The sequence below is a fragment of the Glycine soja genome, chromosome 4, assembly GCF_004193775.1.
Source record: "Glycine soja cultivar W05 chromosome 4, ASM419377v2, whole genome shotgun sequence".
Taxonomy (NCBI): domain Eukaryota; kingdom Viridiplantae; phylum Streptophyta; class Magnoliopsida; order Fabales; family Fabaceae; genus Glycine; species Glycine soja.
In genome coordinates this window covers 11,212,045-11,231,140 of record NC_041005.1, presented here as the reverse complement: position 1 = coordinate 11,231,140, position 19,096 = coordinate 11,212,045, and the positions used below count along the sequence as shown (strand labels likewise).

General features: G+C 34.4%; 1 protein-coding gene and 1 pseudogene across 3 annotated transcripts; one reads left to right on the top strand and one right to left on the bottom strand.

The window, feature by feature from the left end:
* Positions 1-1,156: 1,156 nt before the first annotated feature.
* On the top strand, positions 1,157-12,674 carry LOC114409320 (early endosome antigen 1-like). Of its 3 annotated transcripts, none has more exons than XM_028372732.1 (11): positions 1,157-1,991; positions 2,857-3,005; positions 4,241-4,441; positions 4,989-5,111; positions 5,340-5,377; positions 5,459-5,588; positions 5,907-10,676; positions 11,046-11,180; positions 11,408-11,509; positions 11,587-11,729; positions 12,083-12,674. In XM_028372732.1, exons 2-11 carry the CDS (start codon positions 2,928-2,930, stop codon positions 12,321-12,323), a joined length of 5,961 nt encoding a protein of 1,986 aa, XP_028228533.1. In that variant the 5' UTR covers positions 1,157-1,991; positions 2,857-2,927; the 3' UTR covers positions 12,324-12,674. The 3 variants fall into 3 exon arrangements, with proteins under 3 accessions (XP_028228533.1, XP_028228532.1, XP_028228534.1); XM_028372731.1 differs by having other exon boundaries at positions 1,158-1,991; positions 2,812-3,005; XM_028372733.1 differs by lacking the exons at positions 1,157-1,991; positions 2,857-3,005 and having other exon boundaries at positions 4,329-4,441; positions 5,336-5,377.
* Positions 12,675-15,568: 2,894 nt separating this feature from the next.
* LOC114408113 lies at positions 15,569-17,156 on the bottom strand (annotated as a pseudogene).
* Positions 17,157-19,096: the final 1,940 nt, after the last annotated feature.

The following is a 19,096-nucleotide window of genomic DNA, read 5'->3' as shown; positions in this document are numbered from 1 at the left end:
ATTCAAAATCATAAGATGAAAATTAGTCACTCCAATCCTTCCAAATATTTAATACTTAGAATTCAAACCTTATATTAAATTGAAAGAATTTTACACTAATTAATCCACACGTTTGAGGTAGACGGAAAGAACCTAAGATATTAATATATTTCACCTAAATATTCATTCAATTAAGAGAAATGATTCATAATTGAAAGGATTTTGTAACAAAAATAATGCAATAGACATTAGATTGATTTTTATAAAAACATCAACCAAAACCTATAATTTAATTTTTATAAAAAGGATTAGAAGGAGTAATAAGTCATCATTTATTGTAACCTTACATGCATCACAAATTTTCTTAAGCTGTTTGTTTTTCCGTTCAAATTACCGCAATGTGAATTCAGGTGCATTTCATTGTATAAGTAACACTTGGGTTTCTTCTCAAAACGTTAGTGAAAGGTAACGAACCAATATAACAAACTTGTTGATTAGCGCAAAAAATCATTATTAGTATAATCTTCATAATAAGTATTATAGAAGTTAACAAATTTGTTGATGATATTTTACAACATAAATTGGTATACTATTTACTTATTTCTTAATATTTGCTCCGGCCAAAATTATGGTCACACAATTTTTTTAAAAGAAAAATTAAGGTCACACTATTCTCTAGCAAAAGACTAATAAGTTAAAACAATTAAACACCCTTCGGTACAATGAAAATCTAGATTTGGATAAATAGTAGATGGCGGCTTAAGGATTGAAGTTGCTAATAATTTACTTTCAAGTAGGGAAACATAATTTTGGGTAACTTTTTTCTGATGAATCTTTTTTTGGCAAAAAAAATATGACAACTTAAAATGGCTCGTTTTTCTTGATTAGTAAGCATTTTTATAGAGTCTAAAAACAGCACCAAAATGACAAGAAGCCTCCTACCCCCTAAAACCAGCCATAAATCAAGGAGGGATAAGCCTACTTTGTCTTCATCATGTCCCAATTTAGTCAGAACCACTGCGACACGGGAAACTCAGAAAACTGCTCTTGCAAGATAATTTTAAGAATGCTAATTTAATATTCTAATAACACCCCCCTCCCCCCTCCCCCACCCAATTCGTGAGACAATTAGACAGAGATAATCACCCATTAGAGGCATAGTGTTAGTGGGTTTGTGAAGTTGATAGAACATCTAATCCTTCCTTCACAGCGCCATTTTACCTTACTTCATTAATGTCTATAACTTGTTATATTTTCTGCTAATTTACGCCACGCTAGCCCCTTATGTTGTTTCTTTGAAAAAACTTGACAAAACAAAACCCACATAACACAACACTACGCTTCAAATCAAATCTCTCTCCCCTTTTCCCTTGTGGGTCTTAGTTCAATCTTGATACTTGTCTCGAAAGTCTCAATCTTTCTTGCTTCTTAAGCAGCCACAGATCTGGGGCAAGGGTACCTAACCCAATATACCCAAGTTGCTTTGTAGCCTCAAATTTTATTCTTATGCCACCCCACAAGGCCACAACAACACTATTTAATTTAATATATTAAAAAAATAATAGTAAGTAACTTAGTTGCAGCTAGTAACTTTGACGAATCTTAGGTGTCAGGCTTTAAGTGGCATTGAGGTGATTGTTTTTGTTTTGTCCCTATGGTAATTCTCGTTGTTAATGTTTCGGTTTGAATTATGTAAGTGTTAACAATATCTATAACTCTACAAGGAGGAAAATACAAAAAAATAGTGCTATTTTTAGCTACATTATTTTACTAGCTTTGTGTAAGCATTCGGTTTTTTAGGATTCTCTTTTACTCTATGCTTTTGTCAGTCCTTGGGTTCTGAGTCTTTTTTGGGGTTCAGTATTTAGTTGCGCCATTGTCTAAAATCAGCATCTTTCTGGGTCCTCCTCCTTTTCCCATCTTCCACATCCACCTCTGCTTAAATTCGAATTCTTTCTGCTTGATCCGTGGATTTTCCCGGTTAAATTTTCAACCTTTCGTCTCTCACCAAGGTATGTCACAGTAAAAAGTTTTTTTTTTTAAAAAATTATTTTTCAATCGGGTTCTGCTCCCATCATTTTTTTCTCTCTCTATTTCATTTTGTTCTGAAAATGGAGGAGAATGCTGGATTTAGTTGTTCCATTTGGTGAAAGATGTTTAGTCATGCGAGTTCAGGAAGAGAAGTGTTTCAGTTCCGTTGGAAGGACTCTTGTCTGATTGAAAAATGTGTTTGACTTAGGAAACAAACTTGTTGTCTGATGTTTTATTTTGGAGATCTAGCATTTTTGTTCCATTATTTTGGGTTATATTTGACTAACTTGAAGTTGGAAATTATGAGTTTGTTCAAACTTGTTGGTTCTTAGTGTCTCTTGCTGCAGAACTTATGATTTTGTTTAATAATTACATATTACAGTAATGTGAAGATAGCCTTCGTAATTATGTTACTGGATCTCTTTCTGCCCGAAATTTTACTGGTTCATTGCTGTTGTGAAGTGCTTTAGAAAAGACTGATGCATTGCTCAATTTGGATCTCTCTCCCTATCTCTAGGGTTCCAAAATGTGTACTGGCTGAGCCCTTTTAGCTCTGCATGTTTGCTCACTAAAGAAAATCGTTTAATTCATCTAAGATATAATAAGCAATTTCTATATCTGACATAGTGTTTGTTATTCTTGATCAATGGGTCATAAATTGGCTTGAGGGTTCTGTTTAATAGCCGAGTTGCTTTTAGAGTTTGCTTAATGGAGCATGAATCGTGGCAGTATGATTGCTTAAGTTTGTCGCTAAGAAAAGGATACTTGTGAATGTGGATTCTTTGCTTCTTTTGCATTCAGGTACTGCATTGGTGGCTATCTTAGTATACAATTAACCCTGTGTAGGAGCTGGGAATGAAAACCGAGCCTTTAAGTTATGCAGTAATGCATGTAAGGCGTGATTAATTTTCTGAACAATGTCGAGGGTTACTAAGTGGAAGATTGAGAAGACAAAAGTAAAGGTTGTTTTCCGGCTCCAATTTCATGCTACACATGTAAGTTTCCCATCTATGCAACTTTTTCTCCATTCTTTGGGTTGAAAATTTCATGTTTTAGGTTGTTGGAAGGGAAAGTAATCCATGTAACTTAGAGAATTCCAAACTGTCACTGAAAGATGATCTTAGTGCATTGCACATTTGGTCTGAGTTGTCATTTAAACCTACAGTTCTCAGAATTTATTCAAAGTTTAGTTGGCATTATGTTATATGTTGCATGCCTGTTAGTATGTTGGTATGATGGTTGGTCTCTCATTTGTCATACTAATTTCTGTCTGGTATTCATGTGTTTCGGTGAGTGTTTATAATTGTTTATCTTGTCTCATGATTCTATCTTCTCAGTCAAATTTATTTCAAACATGCAAATATGATATTGCTTTACAGATTTTATGTTCCAACCAATTTGTAAACTTCTTTTTCTTTGGTATTATTAGAGGTAATAATTAGTTAGATCCATATAAAAGGCTTGAGTAGTCACTTTGTACTTACTCTTTAATTAGATTAGAGGTGGTCTAAGCTCAAATCTTTTATTAGAGGTATAATTAGTTAGATCCTATGGCTTTAACTAAAATAAATGGTCCTCATATCAGGAATATCCTATATTTTTTATGTGATGGCTCAAATATCTGTTTGACAGTGGTTCTGAACTTTTATTGGGTTAAGGACTGTTCACCTGTGAAATAATTAATACTAAAATGGTCTACTATCTTTTTTGTAAGGAATTAACTCTTTAGGTTTATGCCATTGTTAAAGGGGATTTAAATTCTTGATCAAGTTTAGCAGACTGCAGCAGTGATTAAGTTTTACATCCACATGTTACTAAAAAGTTAATCAAGCTCTAGAAACCTGAGGTCCCTTAATGCAAGTATTTACTTCTTTATCAACTCAGTTCTCTTGAACTCATTTATACTAGTTGTTTCAAATTATTTCTACCTCTATCTTGACTATTTGGTATTTTAAAATTCCATTTTGAGAATGGAATATGAAAGAAGCTACTTCAAGTTCTTTATCTGGTAGAGTTACATGGCCCTTAAGTTGTCATCATGGTCGGATGATATCTTTTAGAGAATTTATATTTAGGCAGTTTCCATGGTTAGTTGAAAATTTTGGAGGGAATCTGCATTAAATCAGCTTTGTTTTGTGACAGAGTTATTGTTATTGCTGTTGATTCCATAGTTATAGTTATATTTCTTTATGCAATTACTAAGGACAATTTTTGTTTCTGTTTGGTCTAGATTCCACAGTCAGGATGGGATAAACTGTTCATCTCTTTCATTCCTGCTGACTCTGGGAAGGCTACATCAAAGACAACCAAAGCAAATGTGAGAAATGGAACCTGCAAGTGGGCAGATCCAATCTACGAAACTACAAGACTCCTCCAAGACATTAAAACTAGACAATATGAGGAAAAGTTTTATAAATTTGTTGTGGCGATGGTAATGTTCTTTCATGACTTTTAAATGAATACAAATTATTATGCCGTAGCATTTATAGAATTCTCACATGTGAAAGGCAGAAACCCTATGAGATGAAATCAATCATATCTTTTATGGCTTAATGCAAAAACCTTCATTGTATCACTCACACTAATGGTGTATATTTTATGAGCCTATTTTTGCTTTGTTGACCTAATTGGTGTTCTGTGATCTTGATTATATTCTTTGACTGTCAGTGTGATGCAATGGCCAGAGATACTTTTGAATTGTTGTTTTTAAATTTAAAAAGTTTCTTATTCAAAATTATCAGATTCAGATTTTGAATGGATCTTAATGTTGGGAATAAAATCTAGTGAACACTCTGACTCATTTAAAGAACACAACCAATCCATTATTTTTATGCCAAGCTATCCTCTCCAGTGTTGCCTGCTGCCATAAAAAATACCTAAATATTGTCTGTGTTTTTTAATGACATAGATGATTGTGGCCATTAGTTGTGTTAGAACTTAGAACTATACTGACTTTATTTTTGGCCTAACCACTTTAGGGTTCGTCAAGATCTAGCATCCTTGGCGAGGCCAACATCAATCTAGCTGATTTTGTTGATGCCTTGAAGCCAACAGCTGTTGCTTTGCCTCTTAATGGAAGTGAACCTGGAGTCGCACTACATGTGAGGATCTCTGGCTTCATCTATCTCTGATGTAACTTTCTCAAGTTTATTAATTCGTTGGTTATAACACTTACATGGTTGTGTGGCAGTACAATCTAATGGTTTATGCATTTCCGTATACCTGGCATTGACATATACAGCTCTTGCAATTATTTTATTTTCGAGTTCTTCAGTTGCTAATGACATCATTGGATTTAATGTTCTTTTCTCTTTCTTGTTTGAAGCCAGGTTACAGTGCAGCTTCTCACTTCCAAAACTGGTTTCAGGTATCATAAATGTGTTATGACATTTAAGGATGTGCTTCTTCTTAAAACAATATATTTATTTGATGTTATTATCTCTTTCAGAGAATTTGAGCAGCAGAGGGAACTCAGAGAGAGGGGTCTACAGACAACCTCTGACCAAGGAACTCATGATGAATCTGCTGATAGCAAAGAGTCATCACCTGACCAGAATGCCAATAATCATATGAATAAGGTTTCATACCTACTCTCCTTTACAAGCATTACTCTTATATACCTTCTCTCCTCTGCTTGGTTTAGGGCATAAGGCATTCTATAAAAATAAAAATTCCAGACAGAATATACACATACATTCCTTTTTAATCTTAATGAAAACTAATTAGCAATTATGTGTTCTTGGTGATGAAATATATTTTTTTTTTATAAAAAAAGATGTAACATCTAGTATGCAAATGGAGAATCATGTATGTAGGCTTGGTTTACTTCCTAAAAATTAAGCTTTTTTTTTTCTCATTTGCTTGACACAACCCCCTTATATATTTCATGAAATCAGGTTCATTCAAGAGTGAAATTGAAAAGAGAATCTAAAGATCTCCCCCGTATTTCTTCACTTGAAGGAGAATCAGGGGTAAATGAAGATTATGCTGACTCAGCTGCTGGCTTTGATGGCTCGTCTAGTACTTCTGAAAGCATATATACAGAGAAGCATGATATCTCCAGTACACATGAAGTGGACAGTCTTAAAAGCACAATCTCTGGTGATTTAGGTGGACTATCCCTCAGTCAAAGTCCTCAGCCAGAGAAAGGAGAGGCACCTGATAATCAGTTTCCAGCACAGGGTAGTGAGCGGGTTCATGATTGGAGCATAGACTATTCAGCTGCCAATAGTTTGGCTGCTGCTTCTGAAGATAGGAGCAGTAACAGACTTATGGGAAATTTGGATGCAGTTGAGTCGTCTATTCTTGATCTAAAACTGAAGGTAAGTTCTTTGCAAAACCATGCTGATGAAATAGGTGTTGAAACACACAAGTTTTCTGAGCAACTTGCTGCTGAGATTTCATCAGGAGAAGAGTTAGTAAAGGAGGTTGCAGTACTAAAATCAGAGTGTTCAAAGTTTAGAGATGAGTTTGAGCAACTTAAAAGTTCTAAGTTGAGCTTAGCATTACCTCACAAAGAACCTACTGGTACAGATCGGGACAAATTATTTCAAAATTTACAGCATAAATGGCATAAGGGGCTTTTGCTCATGGAAGGGAAGATAAGAGATATTCAGAAAGTGTCTTTGGGATTTCCTGAAAGGGATTTTAGGTTCCTTAACTTGGAGTTAGAAGCACTGGCTGAGATTTTGCAGAATCTCAAACAAGAATCTGGAGAGCCAATTTCAGGGGCCAAAGTTGTCAACGAAAGAGAGAACAAGAAAATGGATATGCATAAAAGTGAACAATTTTTAACAGATATTGGGTCTGATACAGGTTTATTTCAACCTGAAAGCATGACTCATTATCTTACCATACCTGGCCTTGTGTCTCATGAGTTTGATTCTGTTGATCCTGCCCTTGCTATGAAAGAAAAAGTTTTTGAACTTCTAAGAGAGTTAGATGAGTCCAAAACTGAAAGGGAAAGCCTTGTACGGAAAATGGACCAGATGGAGTGCTACTATGAAGCTTTGATTCAGGAACTTGAGCAGAATCAAAGGCAGATGATGGCTGAGTTGCAGAACCTCAGGAATGAACATTCTACTTGTATGTACACAATTTCTGCTGGTAAGTCTGAGATGGAGAAAATGCACCAGAATATGAATGAGCAGATAATGAAATTTGCTGAAGACAAGCACATTTTGGAATCTCTGAACAGTGACTTTGAAAGAAGGGCTATTTCAGCTGAAGCAGCCCTTAAAAGGGCCAGATTGAACTATTCTATTGCTGTTGGTCAATTGCAAAAAGATCTTGAACTGCTTTCTTGCCAGGTTCTTTCTATGCATGAGACAAATGAAAATCTCATAAAGCAAACCCTTTCTGATTCTTCACTTCCAAACGCTGATGGTAGCCCAGAACCAGTGACATATCCTAAAATTTCAGAAGGTCGTACTTTCAATCGATCGCTATGTCAAAATCACAGTTCTTCCTTACAAAGACAACATTTGGGTGAAGACATTTTACTTAGCGATTTGAAAAGATCACTTCAGTTGCAAGAGGGGTTATACAGACAGGTTGAAGAAGAAATCAGTCAAATGCATTTTGTAAATATATACTCAGATGTGTTTTCTAAGGCTCTGCAAGAAACATTGCTTGAAGCAAGTCTTGACATTCAACTCATGAAAGAGAAAATTGTTCAACTCTCTCAGCAGCTGGAGCTTACAAATGAATCCAACGAGTTACTGGTGTTGAGGTTGCAGAATGCTATGAATGATATCCTCTCGCTAAATGAGTACAAGGAGATTTGCACTGCAAAGAGCAATGATATTGCTCTCCAGAACCAAATTTTAGAGGCAAATTTAAAAGATCTTGCTCATGAAAACAATCTCCTTACTGAGAAAATTAATGAGTTGGAAGTTCTTCTGACAGAGTATAGAAGTTATGAGGGCAAGTACATGGCATGCAGTACAGAAAACTCAGAGTTGAGAAGTTTATTGAAAAAAGAGAGCCTAGGAAAGAAACATCTTCATGATGAAATATCCATTTTGCAGGAAGAGTTAAAATCTATCAGAACTAAATTTGACGAGCAAGTTTCAATGAAGGATAATCTGCAGAATAATGCCATCTTTTTATCTAAAAAGTTGCAGAAATTGCTTGCATCATATGAAGAAAGACACAGTGAACTTTCTCTTTGTAGTAGATCTGCTTGTTTGGATTCAGAATGTGAAGATGTAGAAGGTCTCTTATTGCAACTAGAAGAGCTGCAACAAAGTGCATTTCATAGAATCCTACTACTCATTGAAGAGAAGGAGATTTTAGTGCATGAAAAACTTATGGCTCAAGTATCTTTAAATACCGCAGAATCAGATGTTCTAGTCATGAAACAGAAGGTTGAGCATGATTTGCAAGAGATGGTACAGAAGATAACTGTGTCAGGTGCCCTGTTGCAGAAACTTCAGTTAAATTTTGAGGTGATCATTAACAGGATTAATGCTGGTTTTGAAGCTGAAGAATTATATTCTCAGCATCACAAAGAGTTTTTGTCTGGTCTGGACCATTTGGAAGCTGAGCTACAACAACTTAATTCCAGAAATCAGGACCTTGCTCAAGAAATAATAAAGCTAGATACTTCATCAAGTGACCTTGAAATGTGTAAGCTGACCTTAGCAACAATCAAAGAGGAAAAGAAAGATTTAGAGTCGTCTTTACAGGAAAAAACAGAAGAATCTACTAAGATTTCATCTGAGCTTGATTTTTTGAAGAAGAACTTGGATTCTCTACATAATGAGTTGCATGCTGAGAAAACTGTAAGAGAAAAATTAGAGAAAACAGTTTCCGATCTTACCACAGAATTGAATGAGAAGCAACGTCAGCTGCAGGGAAAGAAAGATTTGGAGTCATCTTTACATGAAAGAGCAGAAGAAGCTGCTAAGATTTCATCTGAGGTTGATTTTTTGAAGAAGAACTTGCATTCTCTGCATTCTGAGTTGCATGCTGAGAAAACTGTCAGAGAAAAGTTGGAGAAAACAATTTCCGATCTTACCACAGAATTGAACGAGAAGCAAACCCAGCTGCAGGGAAAGAAAGATTTGGAATCATCTTTACAGGAAAGAGCTGAAGAATCCGCCAAGATTTCATCTGAGCTTAATTTTTTGGAGAAGAACTTGTATTCTCTGCATACTGAGTTGCATGCTGAGAAAATTGTCAGAGAAAAGTTGGAGAAAACAGTTTCAGATCTTACCACAGAATTGAATGAGAAGCAATGCCAGCTTCAGGATTCTGATCTGAAAAGACAAGAACTTGTCCATCTCAAGCAAATGGTGACAGACTTAGAATTTGAAAATTCAAGAATATCAGATTTGCTACAGAAATCTGAGAAACATCTTACAGATGCTTTAAAAGAATCTTCTTCTATTAGTTGTCTGGAAACTCAGTTATCTGAAATGCATGAATTTTGCATAGCTACAGATGTTGTCATGACTTTCACCAGAGCTCAGTTTGAGGATCATATGGAGGAGCTTGCTCAGAAGCTTCATTCCACTTGCTGGCAACTTGATGTGGTCCACAAGAAGAATCTTGATGTAGAATCTGAATTGGATGGCTATCTTTCAAGAGAACGGACTTGCATTGAAGAAAATACAAGATTGTTGACGAGTCTTGACTTTGTGAAATCTGAGATAGATGTCTTGACCGCTCAGAATAGAGCACTAATTGATCAAAACAGTGCAAATATGTTGGAGCTTAAGGAGCATAAGAGTAGGACAGAGAAGATCAGTGATACTTATGTGCGTGAAAGACAGAGTGTCCCTGAGGTTGCAAGGCTGGAGCAATTGCTGGCAAGTTGTTGCAGAAATGCTGAAGAACTCTTTTTGTCCAAGGAAGCAGCTGAATTCAAGTGTATAGTTCTCCTGGGAAAATTGGATGAACTGGAAACTGCATTCACTTCATTAAAACAATCTGATAATGAGCTGATAAGGCTGCAGAACCAATGCAATGAACTTACCAAGAGGCTTGCTGAACAAGTTTTGAAAACAGAGGAGTTTAAGAATTTGTCTATTCATTTGAAGGAACTGAAAGACAAAGCAGAGGCTGAGTGTGCTAATGCTCATGACAGAAGAGGACCTGAAGGACCACCGGTTGCTATGCAGGAGTCCTTGAGAATTGCATTTATCAAGGAGCAATATGAATCAAAGTTGCAAGAACTAAGACAACAGCTGTCTTTGTCAAAAAATCATAGTGAGGAAATGCTGTGGAAACTACAAGATGCAGTTGATGAAACTGAGAAAAGAAAAAAGTCTGAAGCTTCTCAAATAAAAATTAATGAAGAGTTGGGGATGAAGATCTTGGAATTGGAGGCTGAGTTACAGGCTGTACTTTCTGATAAACGCAATTTGTTAAATGCTTATGACCTGCTAAAGGCTGAAAAGGAGTGTTCAGTGATAAGCCTTGAATGTTGTAAACAAGAAAAGCAAGAGCTTGAAGCTTCTCTTGTAAAATGCAATGAGGAGAAGTCCAAAATCGAAGTAGAGCTTACCTTGGCGAAGGAATTGGTTGAGACTTCGGGATCTCATGTGAATTCTCTGAATGAGGGCAATGGTACATTCTCTTCATTGAATCCTCAAGAAAATTCTACTCATGCTGCTTGCAGTCATGAGCCAGAGAGTGCAAGCATCAATATGCAATCCAAGGTAACTGATTTATTTATTTATTTTTATAAAACATCTTTAGTTACCATTTCATAAGAGAAGAAATCACCTTATCTTTAGGATATGATATATTGATACAATAATAAAAAGTTATTTTGATTGCAAAAAAATGTTGATTATCCAAACTTCTAAAGGTTACTAGCTGTTATCAGAGTCCAGCATGATATTTTAATTAAGAAAGGAATCTTAGTCTTTATTTTAGCAGTAGTTGAATTATTCTCAAACTCTGGAACTGCGTGTGATTTGAAGAAAAATTTATGTACCTTCTATTAATGCAATATCCAATGCATGCATTCCTTCATTGATCTTGAGTGGTTAGCCCTAACAATTTATGTGATAATTATTTGATAGGATCCTCTTGCATTTAGTGTTATGAATGGATGCCAAACTCTTGGAACTGAAAAGGACTTGCAACTAGAAGAAGTAATGAAGCATGTGGCATCAACTCAAAGTTTGAAATCTAGCATTGATCACTTGAATAAGGAGGTACTTTTTTAAAATGCATAGTTAGGCATCATTGTTGTTCCTTTTTCATCTATTATAGTTTCCAGTACTCTTTCCTTTATTGCTCCAGTCTTCCTTACTCTTAACAGTAGTACTTTCCTAGTCTAATATCATGCACCAGGCAATATAGATATCTTTTGCATTTTCCTGGTCTGGGTTGCCACATTTATAGTCGTGTCTGATCTCTAAGTTCTGTCTTCTGATTGCAGTTGGAAAGGATGAAAAACGAGAATATGCTTCCTTCAGTAGACGGTCAAAGCCACGAGTCAAGTTTTCCAGGTCTACAAAGAGAACTGATGCAATTACACGAGGTAAATTATTCTTGCTGCGTTGATTGCTTGGAAGCATACCACTGTCTGTATTCTTATTAAATTTGTACTTTGTTCAGGCCAATCAAGAGTTAGGAAACATATTCCCTGTTTTCGATAAATTCTCTATCAGCGGTAATGCATTAGAAAGGGTGCTCGCTTTGGAGATTGAGCTTGCTGAAGTGCTGCGGACGAAGAGGTCGTCAAACATCCAATTTCAGAGGTACCCTCCTTTGCAACAGTAATGAGATTGATAAAGTTGCAATTTTGGAAGCACTTGTTAAGATTCCACCTTTTCTTCACTTGATTAAAACTTGCTCACTAGTAATAAACTTCGCCACTCTATAAGTTCAATAACTATAAACTGTCTTGGCTGTTTCTCTGCTTGAGTACACATGTTCAATTGTTATATGCATTGTACGATTTCTTTTCTGTTCTTCAGAATCTGCTAGTGCCAGACATAAATACAGTTTTTGAAATTAATCTGACCCTTTGTAATTGGTCCCTTCACTTTTAAAACTTTTCAAACAAGTTTCTACTTAGTATTGGCATTGAGACATTTTTCTTCTGTTTCAGTTCTTTCTTGAAACAGCACAGTGATGAAGAAGCAGTATTCAGAAGTTTTAGGGACATCAATGAGCTAATTAAAGACATGTTAGAACTAAAGGCAAGACATTCTGCTGTGGAGACAGAACTGAAAGAGATGCATGACCGTTACTCTCAGTTAAGTCTTCAATTTGCAGAGGTTGAAGGTGAGAGGCAAAAACTCATGATGACTATTAAGAATACAAGAGCATCCAAGAAGGCTTCAAATTAATTCATCAACCTTCTTTTGGGACCATTCCTTATAGCCACAGTAAGGAAGCATTTTTTACCCCCTTGCACAGGCCTCATCATATATTCCCTTCTGTTAATTATATATAGATAGATTATGATAAAAGGGACCCCATCAACCATAGTGAGAAGTTATATTTTTGCAAGGGTTGGTATGATATTACATCATTTCCAAAGTCAAGCAGCAGATAATACTTTATGTAAATAAAATAATTTGTGTTAAGAATCCAAAGTATATATATATCCCTGTAACATCTTTTACCAGAGCCTGAATGCTGCAATTGCTTTTTTGTACAGGAACAAGATTATTTCTATTTAAAAACAATTTTGTGAACTTTTTTTCCAGCTGAACTAGCTATATGTTTCGATGTTTGTAATTAAAACCAGGTTAAGCTAAATATTGATTATCTGGAACTGAGTTGATTGTTAAGTCAGAAAGTTATTAACTAGTTTAAGCTGTAAGGTGAGAATCGAAATCATATCTTTGAAGCAAACTGTGACTTTGAATTTTGGAAACGTCTAATCTATAGTCGACATGAAATTAAGGTTTTCAAATTGATATGGAATTAAGGCAACGTCTAATCGAAGTCATATGCTCAGTTAAATTGAATTTACTAGTTATTATTATTAAGCTATAGTGGGTTAGACCCCCACTTGGTACCCAAATGAGGTGTCCTTGCTTTTTTAGTGGCTATAAAATTATTGTTCAATAGACAATTCTGAGATACACAAAGTTGTGAAAAATCATAGCCATGGAATTGAGACAATTTTAGACCAAGGCAACAACCATGGAATTAAGGTTTTCTCTAATGTTAAATAAAGATTGTCATGGATTAAGAGTTCTTTCAAGGTACACAATTTAAATCTTTCTTTGATTAATTTGTGATACAAACATGTCATAATTGTGCATCAATATATTCTGAAAAAATCATCATAAAACATAAATCATGAGTTTTTTTATATGATGACATGATATTAAATTTTCTCACTTTCATAAAAATGGTTCTCTCACTAAATATGCCTCCTAGTCTTTTTAAATGAGAAAAATAAATTAAGTCATATAATCATATATAACGTAGATAATTAAAATTTATTTTTTTTAAAATTCTCTTGTAATTTAATTATTTTATTGTTAATTATTCGTAATAAATTGTAATAATCGATACTTATTTCGAAATCACGTTAAAAAAATATCTCACTAAGTGCATGCCATATGCATGAACCTTTAGACAATCGGTCTTTTCTGTCCCTTTCATCATATGCATATGGATCACATGATGCGATGTCATATCATGTTGGAAAACTATCTTACTTACGAACCACCACATGGACATGGCCATCCAGCAAGATCGTAGTGTTCAGTTCACACACTTGACACTGCTTCTAGTGAATGTTTGGTAACGCAATAAAAGACTCGCGCGGTTTCTTTTTTCTTCAATTTTTACAATTTTTTTAAAGGGGGCGCATAAATCGTAGTAAATTTCACTACAAGAGGAGTAGGGACAGTAGAATAACCTACACGCTTACAATCTATGTCCCACAACAACTTCAATTGCCCAGTGCTCTTTAATTATAATATATTTTTATTCTTTATATTTTTATTGAATCTTATTTTTAATTTTCGAGCTTTCATGTATAATTTACTCCCTAAACTTTATAGAAAAAAACGTTATTAGTCTTTGAGTTTACTTTCCAATTTTTACATGTTTTTTAAACTTCATACAGTGAAAAAGGACTTAAAAATATATTTTTTTTATAGATTTCATGAACTAAATGTCTAAATTGAACAATATAAAAGTTTGAGAACTAAACAAGTACAAAAATTAAAAACATATTTTATTTTATTTTTAAATAATAAGTACTTTTATTTTCTAAAATAACAATTTGAAACAAATTAAACTTTTTGAAGTGATAGATAATTTGAAATGAAAAATGTATAAAAAAACCCAATGAAAGTGTATTAATAACATTAAATATTACATTTTCCTTAAAATTCTCTTTTTATTTTTTTAGTTTCTTAACAAAAGCCTTCAACGCTCTAAATTTTTCATGCCATAATTCGGCTTTTTATTTGCATGCATTCTAATTAGGTCAGGCTAGGCTTGGTTAAGTCTGACCTTGGCATGAATTAAAAATATAAAACTTGGCATGACCTATTTACTTATTATAGACATTTTTTTTAGGTTTGACCTGACTTATTTAAAAGTTTGACTAGACCTATGTGCTTATTAAAAAGTCTATTTAACAATAAATATTATATCTGAAGAGAATCTAATAACTATACCGTGAAACTTTAAGAATTCGTATAACACTTTTTAAATTTAATATAAAGAAAGACTTCCCTTTTAATTTGTGCGTGAAAAAAAAATTAATTAGAACACTCTAGTATGAGATTAAAATTCACTAATCAGAACGACTCAAGTAAGAATTATAATCGGAACACTTTAAATATTCAACAACATATTATAAACAAAATAAGCAAGTAAAATACCATAAGTTCCATTCAATGATCTACTCTTAATGTCAAATACTAAAATAAATAAGAAATAAGAACCAAGACAAGTTAAATACAAAGAAGTACAAAATTTTTAATTCCCAAACCATCTCCCAAACATGAAGTAATGACCCAACATATCATCAAATCTTCAATGTGATTTCTTGAAGTTGTTCATCTAGCTTCAATTTGAGGGGGGAAAATGTTATTAGAAATATAAATATTTTATTTTATCTTATTTTATTAAAAGATTTTGTCTTATTTTATTTCTTTTTTTAAAAGATTGATTTATGTCTTTTAAGTTTTAATACATATACATATATATAGATATATATATTAAACAAGCTAGCATGACAAACCTAATAGGTTTTTTTTTAAAAGCTTGAGCATGATGTTTTTATTTAAATAAGTTTTTTAAAAGGTTTAAGCCTAACCTTTACAATAAACAAGTTAGGCCAAACTAGGTCAGGGTCTTAGGCAGACTAAGCCAAAGAGGTCTTAGTCAGACTAAGCCAAAGACCCCTAATAGGCAGTTTGACCTATTTCTATCGTTAATTCTAATGATACTTATGAATTGCTTTTTATCCCTAATTCTAATGGTACTAATGAATTCCTTTGATATTATTCTAGCGTATCAGTACTGCAATTGATAACTCCTATGGCACTTATTTACCTCGTATGAAAAATAGGTACAGACAAACTAATACTACGATGTGTTGGAAACACGTTAAGAATAGAAGAATCCCGTTTGGGACATGAAAGCTATAAATATTAGCCTTCTAAATATCACATAAAAAACATGAAAAATCACATCCAATACGTTAAACCGGACACGATAGTAACACTCAGCTATTTTGTTCACACCTGACTCAAAATACAAATGGACCCAATTCCATTCCCATGAGGCTAACTCGTGTAGCTGCCGACAAACAGATACTATCACTGCTTGTCACATTTATTGTTTGGTTTCAATCTAGATATCAATAACTTGACAACTGACTAGTTCGGCTTACCCAAAATCCCTGTTGGCAACTATCCTCCAAACAGTTGCTGCTTCTGATTCGGCAGCCACTTCTGGAGATTCTTGCGATGTACTTGGTGACAGAGTTGAGAGTGATGGTCAAGAATCCAAATTATCGCGCAGGCCAGCTTGCAGAATCGCAATATCATGATTGGCATCTTTGGTAATGACATGAAGCTTTCCATGGAAACCAGCAAGTAGATATGGAGACTCAGAATCAGAAGAATCATATATGGGGACTTTTCCAATAACTACTTTCCAAGCATCTTCACCTTGATCATATACCTTGATTCTTCCACCATCCACAGAATTAGAAGGGTCAAAAGCATATAATTCACCATCCACCACAACACTCAATTTGGTACCTGCCTGCCGCACAGGCCATCCCTCACCCATTCCAGCCGGCATTTCTATCCACGAGTTAGTTTCAGGATCGTAGATTTGTCCCCCAACATTAACAAAAATCCATGAAAACAGACTCTGCGGAACACACAACCTTCCCATGTATGAGCTTAACCCTGTGGCAACAGGCTTTGGCATGTCAGCCAAAAAAGCACTGGGCAAGACTGGAGCTCCAGAGAATGGCATACTAGGTACATGTGACCATGTATCTGTAGAGGGGTCAAAAACTTCAGCAGATTGGAGAGGAACCAATCCAGCTTGACCTTGACTAACCCCTCCAACAACATAAAGCTTGTTATTTAAGACGCCTGTCTTATAGTATGCCCGACCCCTGGACATAGAAGTCACCTTGCTCCACGTATTTTGTATTGGATCAAATCGCCAGACACATCTCATGGTTGAAGTCTTAGAGAATCCACCAAGAACATAAAGACATCCATCAACAGCTCCAATTGCACAACCGCAAAAGGGCATTTCATCAAATGCATTAGGCACTCTCTGCCATGTCTTAGAATGAGGATCTAGAGCATGCCACAGAAGATTATTTTCTCCAACCTTAATCAACAGATATAGCCACTCTTCAGTTGTCCCAAGTTCCTTTCTTAATTTATACAATTCCGAACTCATGATAGTTGACTTCCACCTCTTTGATACCAGCCTTACATTGAAGTAACAAATTCTAGGAAGTCTAGCAATAATCTGGAGTGATAAATCATCAGGGAGATTAGGAATTAGCGTTGGACTCTCTTCATCAACAGTAGGTGACATTCTTTGCCTTTTACATGTCTCATTTGGAGAGATTTCATTCCATTCCCTTTGTTCAGGTTTTATACTCGCCACACTAAAAAATGCACCCATATCTAGCAAAACTCAATATCTGCATGGAAACCAAATCACCAAGAGAGGAAATTTCAGTTCTCAAAACTAAAGGCAATGTAAGCATCAAATGAGCCCCTTCTATCCAGTGGAAATTAAAAAAGAGACAGAAAAGAAGACAACAACCCATCACCCACAACAATAAAGCAAGAGAGAAATGCAATTTCAAACACCCTCCAGGGACTTCAAAGGCAATAGAAACTTCGCTTTTGAAAATGAATTAAAATGGAAAAACTCCCATATGACTCCTTCACTCCTCAAAATGAAGAAAACAATAGACAGCTTGTTAGTTGTTACTTGTTACCATTAAGACTTATAAAATCTTCCCCACAGAAAGAAAAAAAGGAAAAAAACATCACATCATTCAACAGAAAGAAACACCCAAAGCTAAACAATTTTTCAGAACTTCACCTTCCCAGGATGTAATTCAGAGAGGACAACAATATTTTCAAACAATTTTTTACAAAGAAAATCACAATTTTCAAGCAGCACTTTGAAGAATTTTTTTTTTTCCACTTCCCCTGATTCACACTACTTCTCCAAACACAGACACAACAACGAATGAAGAAACTCATCCCATGATCAAACTTGAAATGATGCGCATTGAAATTGAACAGTGAAATTAGAGTCACAAAAGGAAGACGTAATTAATTAAATTGACACGAGAATAAAAGAGAAAGAGATTATTACAGTGGAAATGATAGAATTAAAGAAAGAATGAGAAGAAGAGGAATGAATACCTGGTCCCGATAATGAAATGGATTGATCAAAGAGAAGAGGGGAATGATGAAAACGTAAAAGTGATAACCACATGACGCACACACTTCAGCCAAGTCTTGCGTTCAAATTGAAAGTTGCTGGTAACTCCCAATTCCAACCATTGCTAAATAGTAAATCCCAGATAACATAATCTAATTGCGATTATTCTAACACGTGCCCCTGTATCTGTATGGTTGTTTAGACTCACAACACAACTACCCTTTCCATTTCTTTCGTGTTTTGTTTTGTTTGTTTGTTTTTTTAAATACAACTAGTATTTTACTTTAATCATAATTGTATATCCAACATTTAAACACAAGATCACTATTTAAGTTGTAATAATACATACCTTTAGTTCGCATGTTTGATAATTTATTTATGAATATTTTTAACATTTTTCTTGAGTTCATCTAACTTTTTTAAAAAAATTATTATACTAAATTAGTATGTTGGTGGAATTTTTTGGGTTTATTATTTTAGTTTTTGTAAAGGTCGAAAGTTACAAAAAGCGGTATATTTTTTAGTAAGAAGAGAGATAATCATAGAATAAAACAATATCGAATGATGCTTAACCTTAGGCTAATTTTAATCTTTATTTCAAAAGATTTTTTTTTAAAAAAATTAATTAAATAATATTATAATTTTTTTATAACTAACATAATTTGTTTCATATATGGGAGATTTTGATAACTAACATAATTTTTAAGCTAACAATATTTGCTAAGATTTTGTTAACTAACAACATTTGCTAAGCACAACGACCTATGCCACATATTGCACCACGTATTGCTTGCACAAAATGCAAGTGCATGCGAAAGCTCTAGGAAATTAATTGCCAAAAAGTCAAGGACCACGTATATAAGTCATTCCTACTTACACATAATTATATTCCTTCCTTTGGAATTTTTGTTTCAAAAAAAAAAAACATGGGGGCGTACTTGAGCAACTTGGTTTGATTATATTTTTTATATATTGTTATTATTATTTGTTTCTCCTCTTTACTTCAATTAATCTCTCTCCCTCTTTTGTTTTTGGGTTGTTTATCTTTGTGAGTTTTGTTTTGTAACTTTACCTATTCTAAAACGTTTCTATTATATCCTGTAAGGTTTTCATGGGACACCACGGATAAAACTTTTAAGTCAGTGATTGTCATATTTCAAGAAGTTAACCGCCTTCGTGATTTATGACTTTAGCGACAACAATC

Bases quoted from the DNA above. Each gene is read 5' to 3' on its own strand.
- LOC114409320 (XM_028372732.1), top strand. From the start codon at position 2,928: ATGTCGAGGGTTACTAAGTGGAAGATTGAGAAGACAAAAGTAAAGGTT. The intron at 10,677-11,045 runs GTAACTGATTTA...ATTATTTGATAG, and splicing joins GCATCAATATGCAATCCAAG to GATCCTCTTGCATTTAGTGT. The intron at 11,510-11,586 runs GTAAATTATTCT...TACTTTGTTCAG, and splicing joins AACTGATGCAATTACACGAG to GCCAATCAAGAGTTAGGAAA.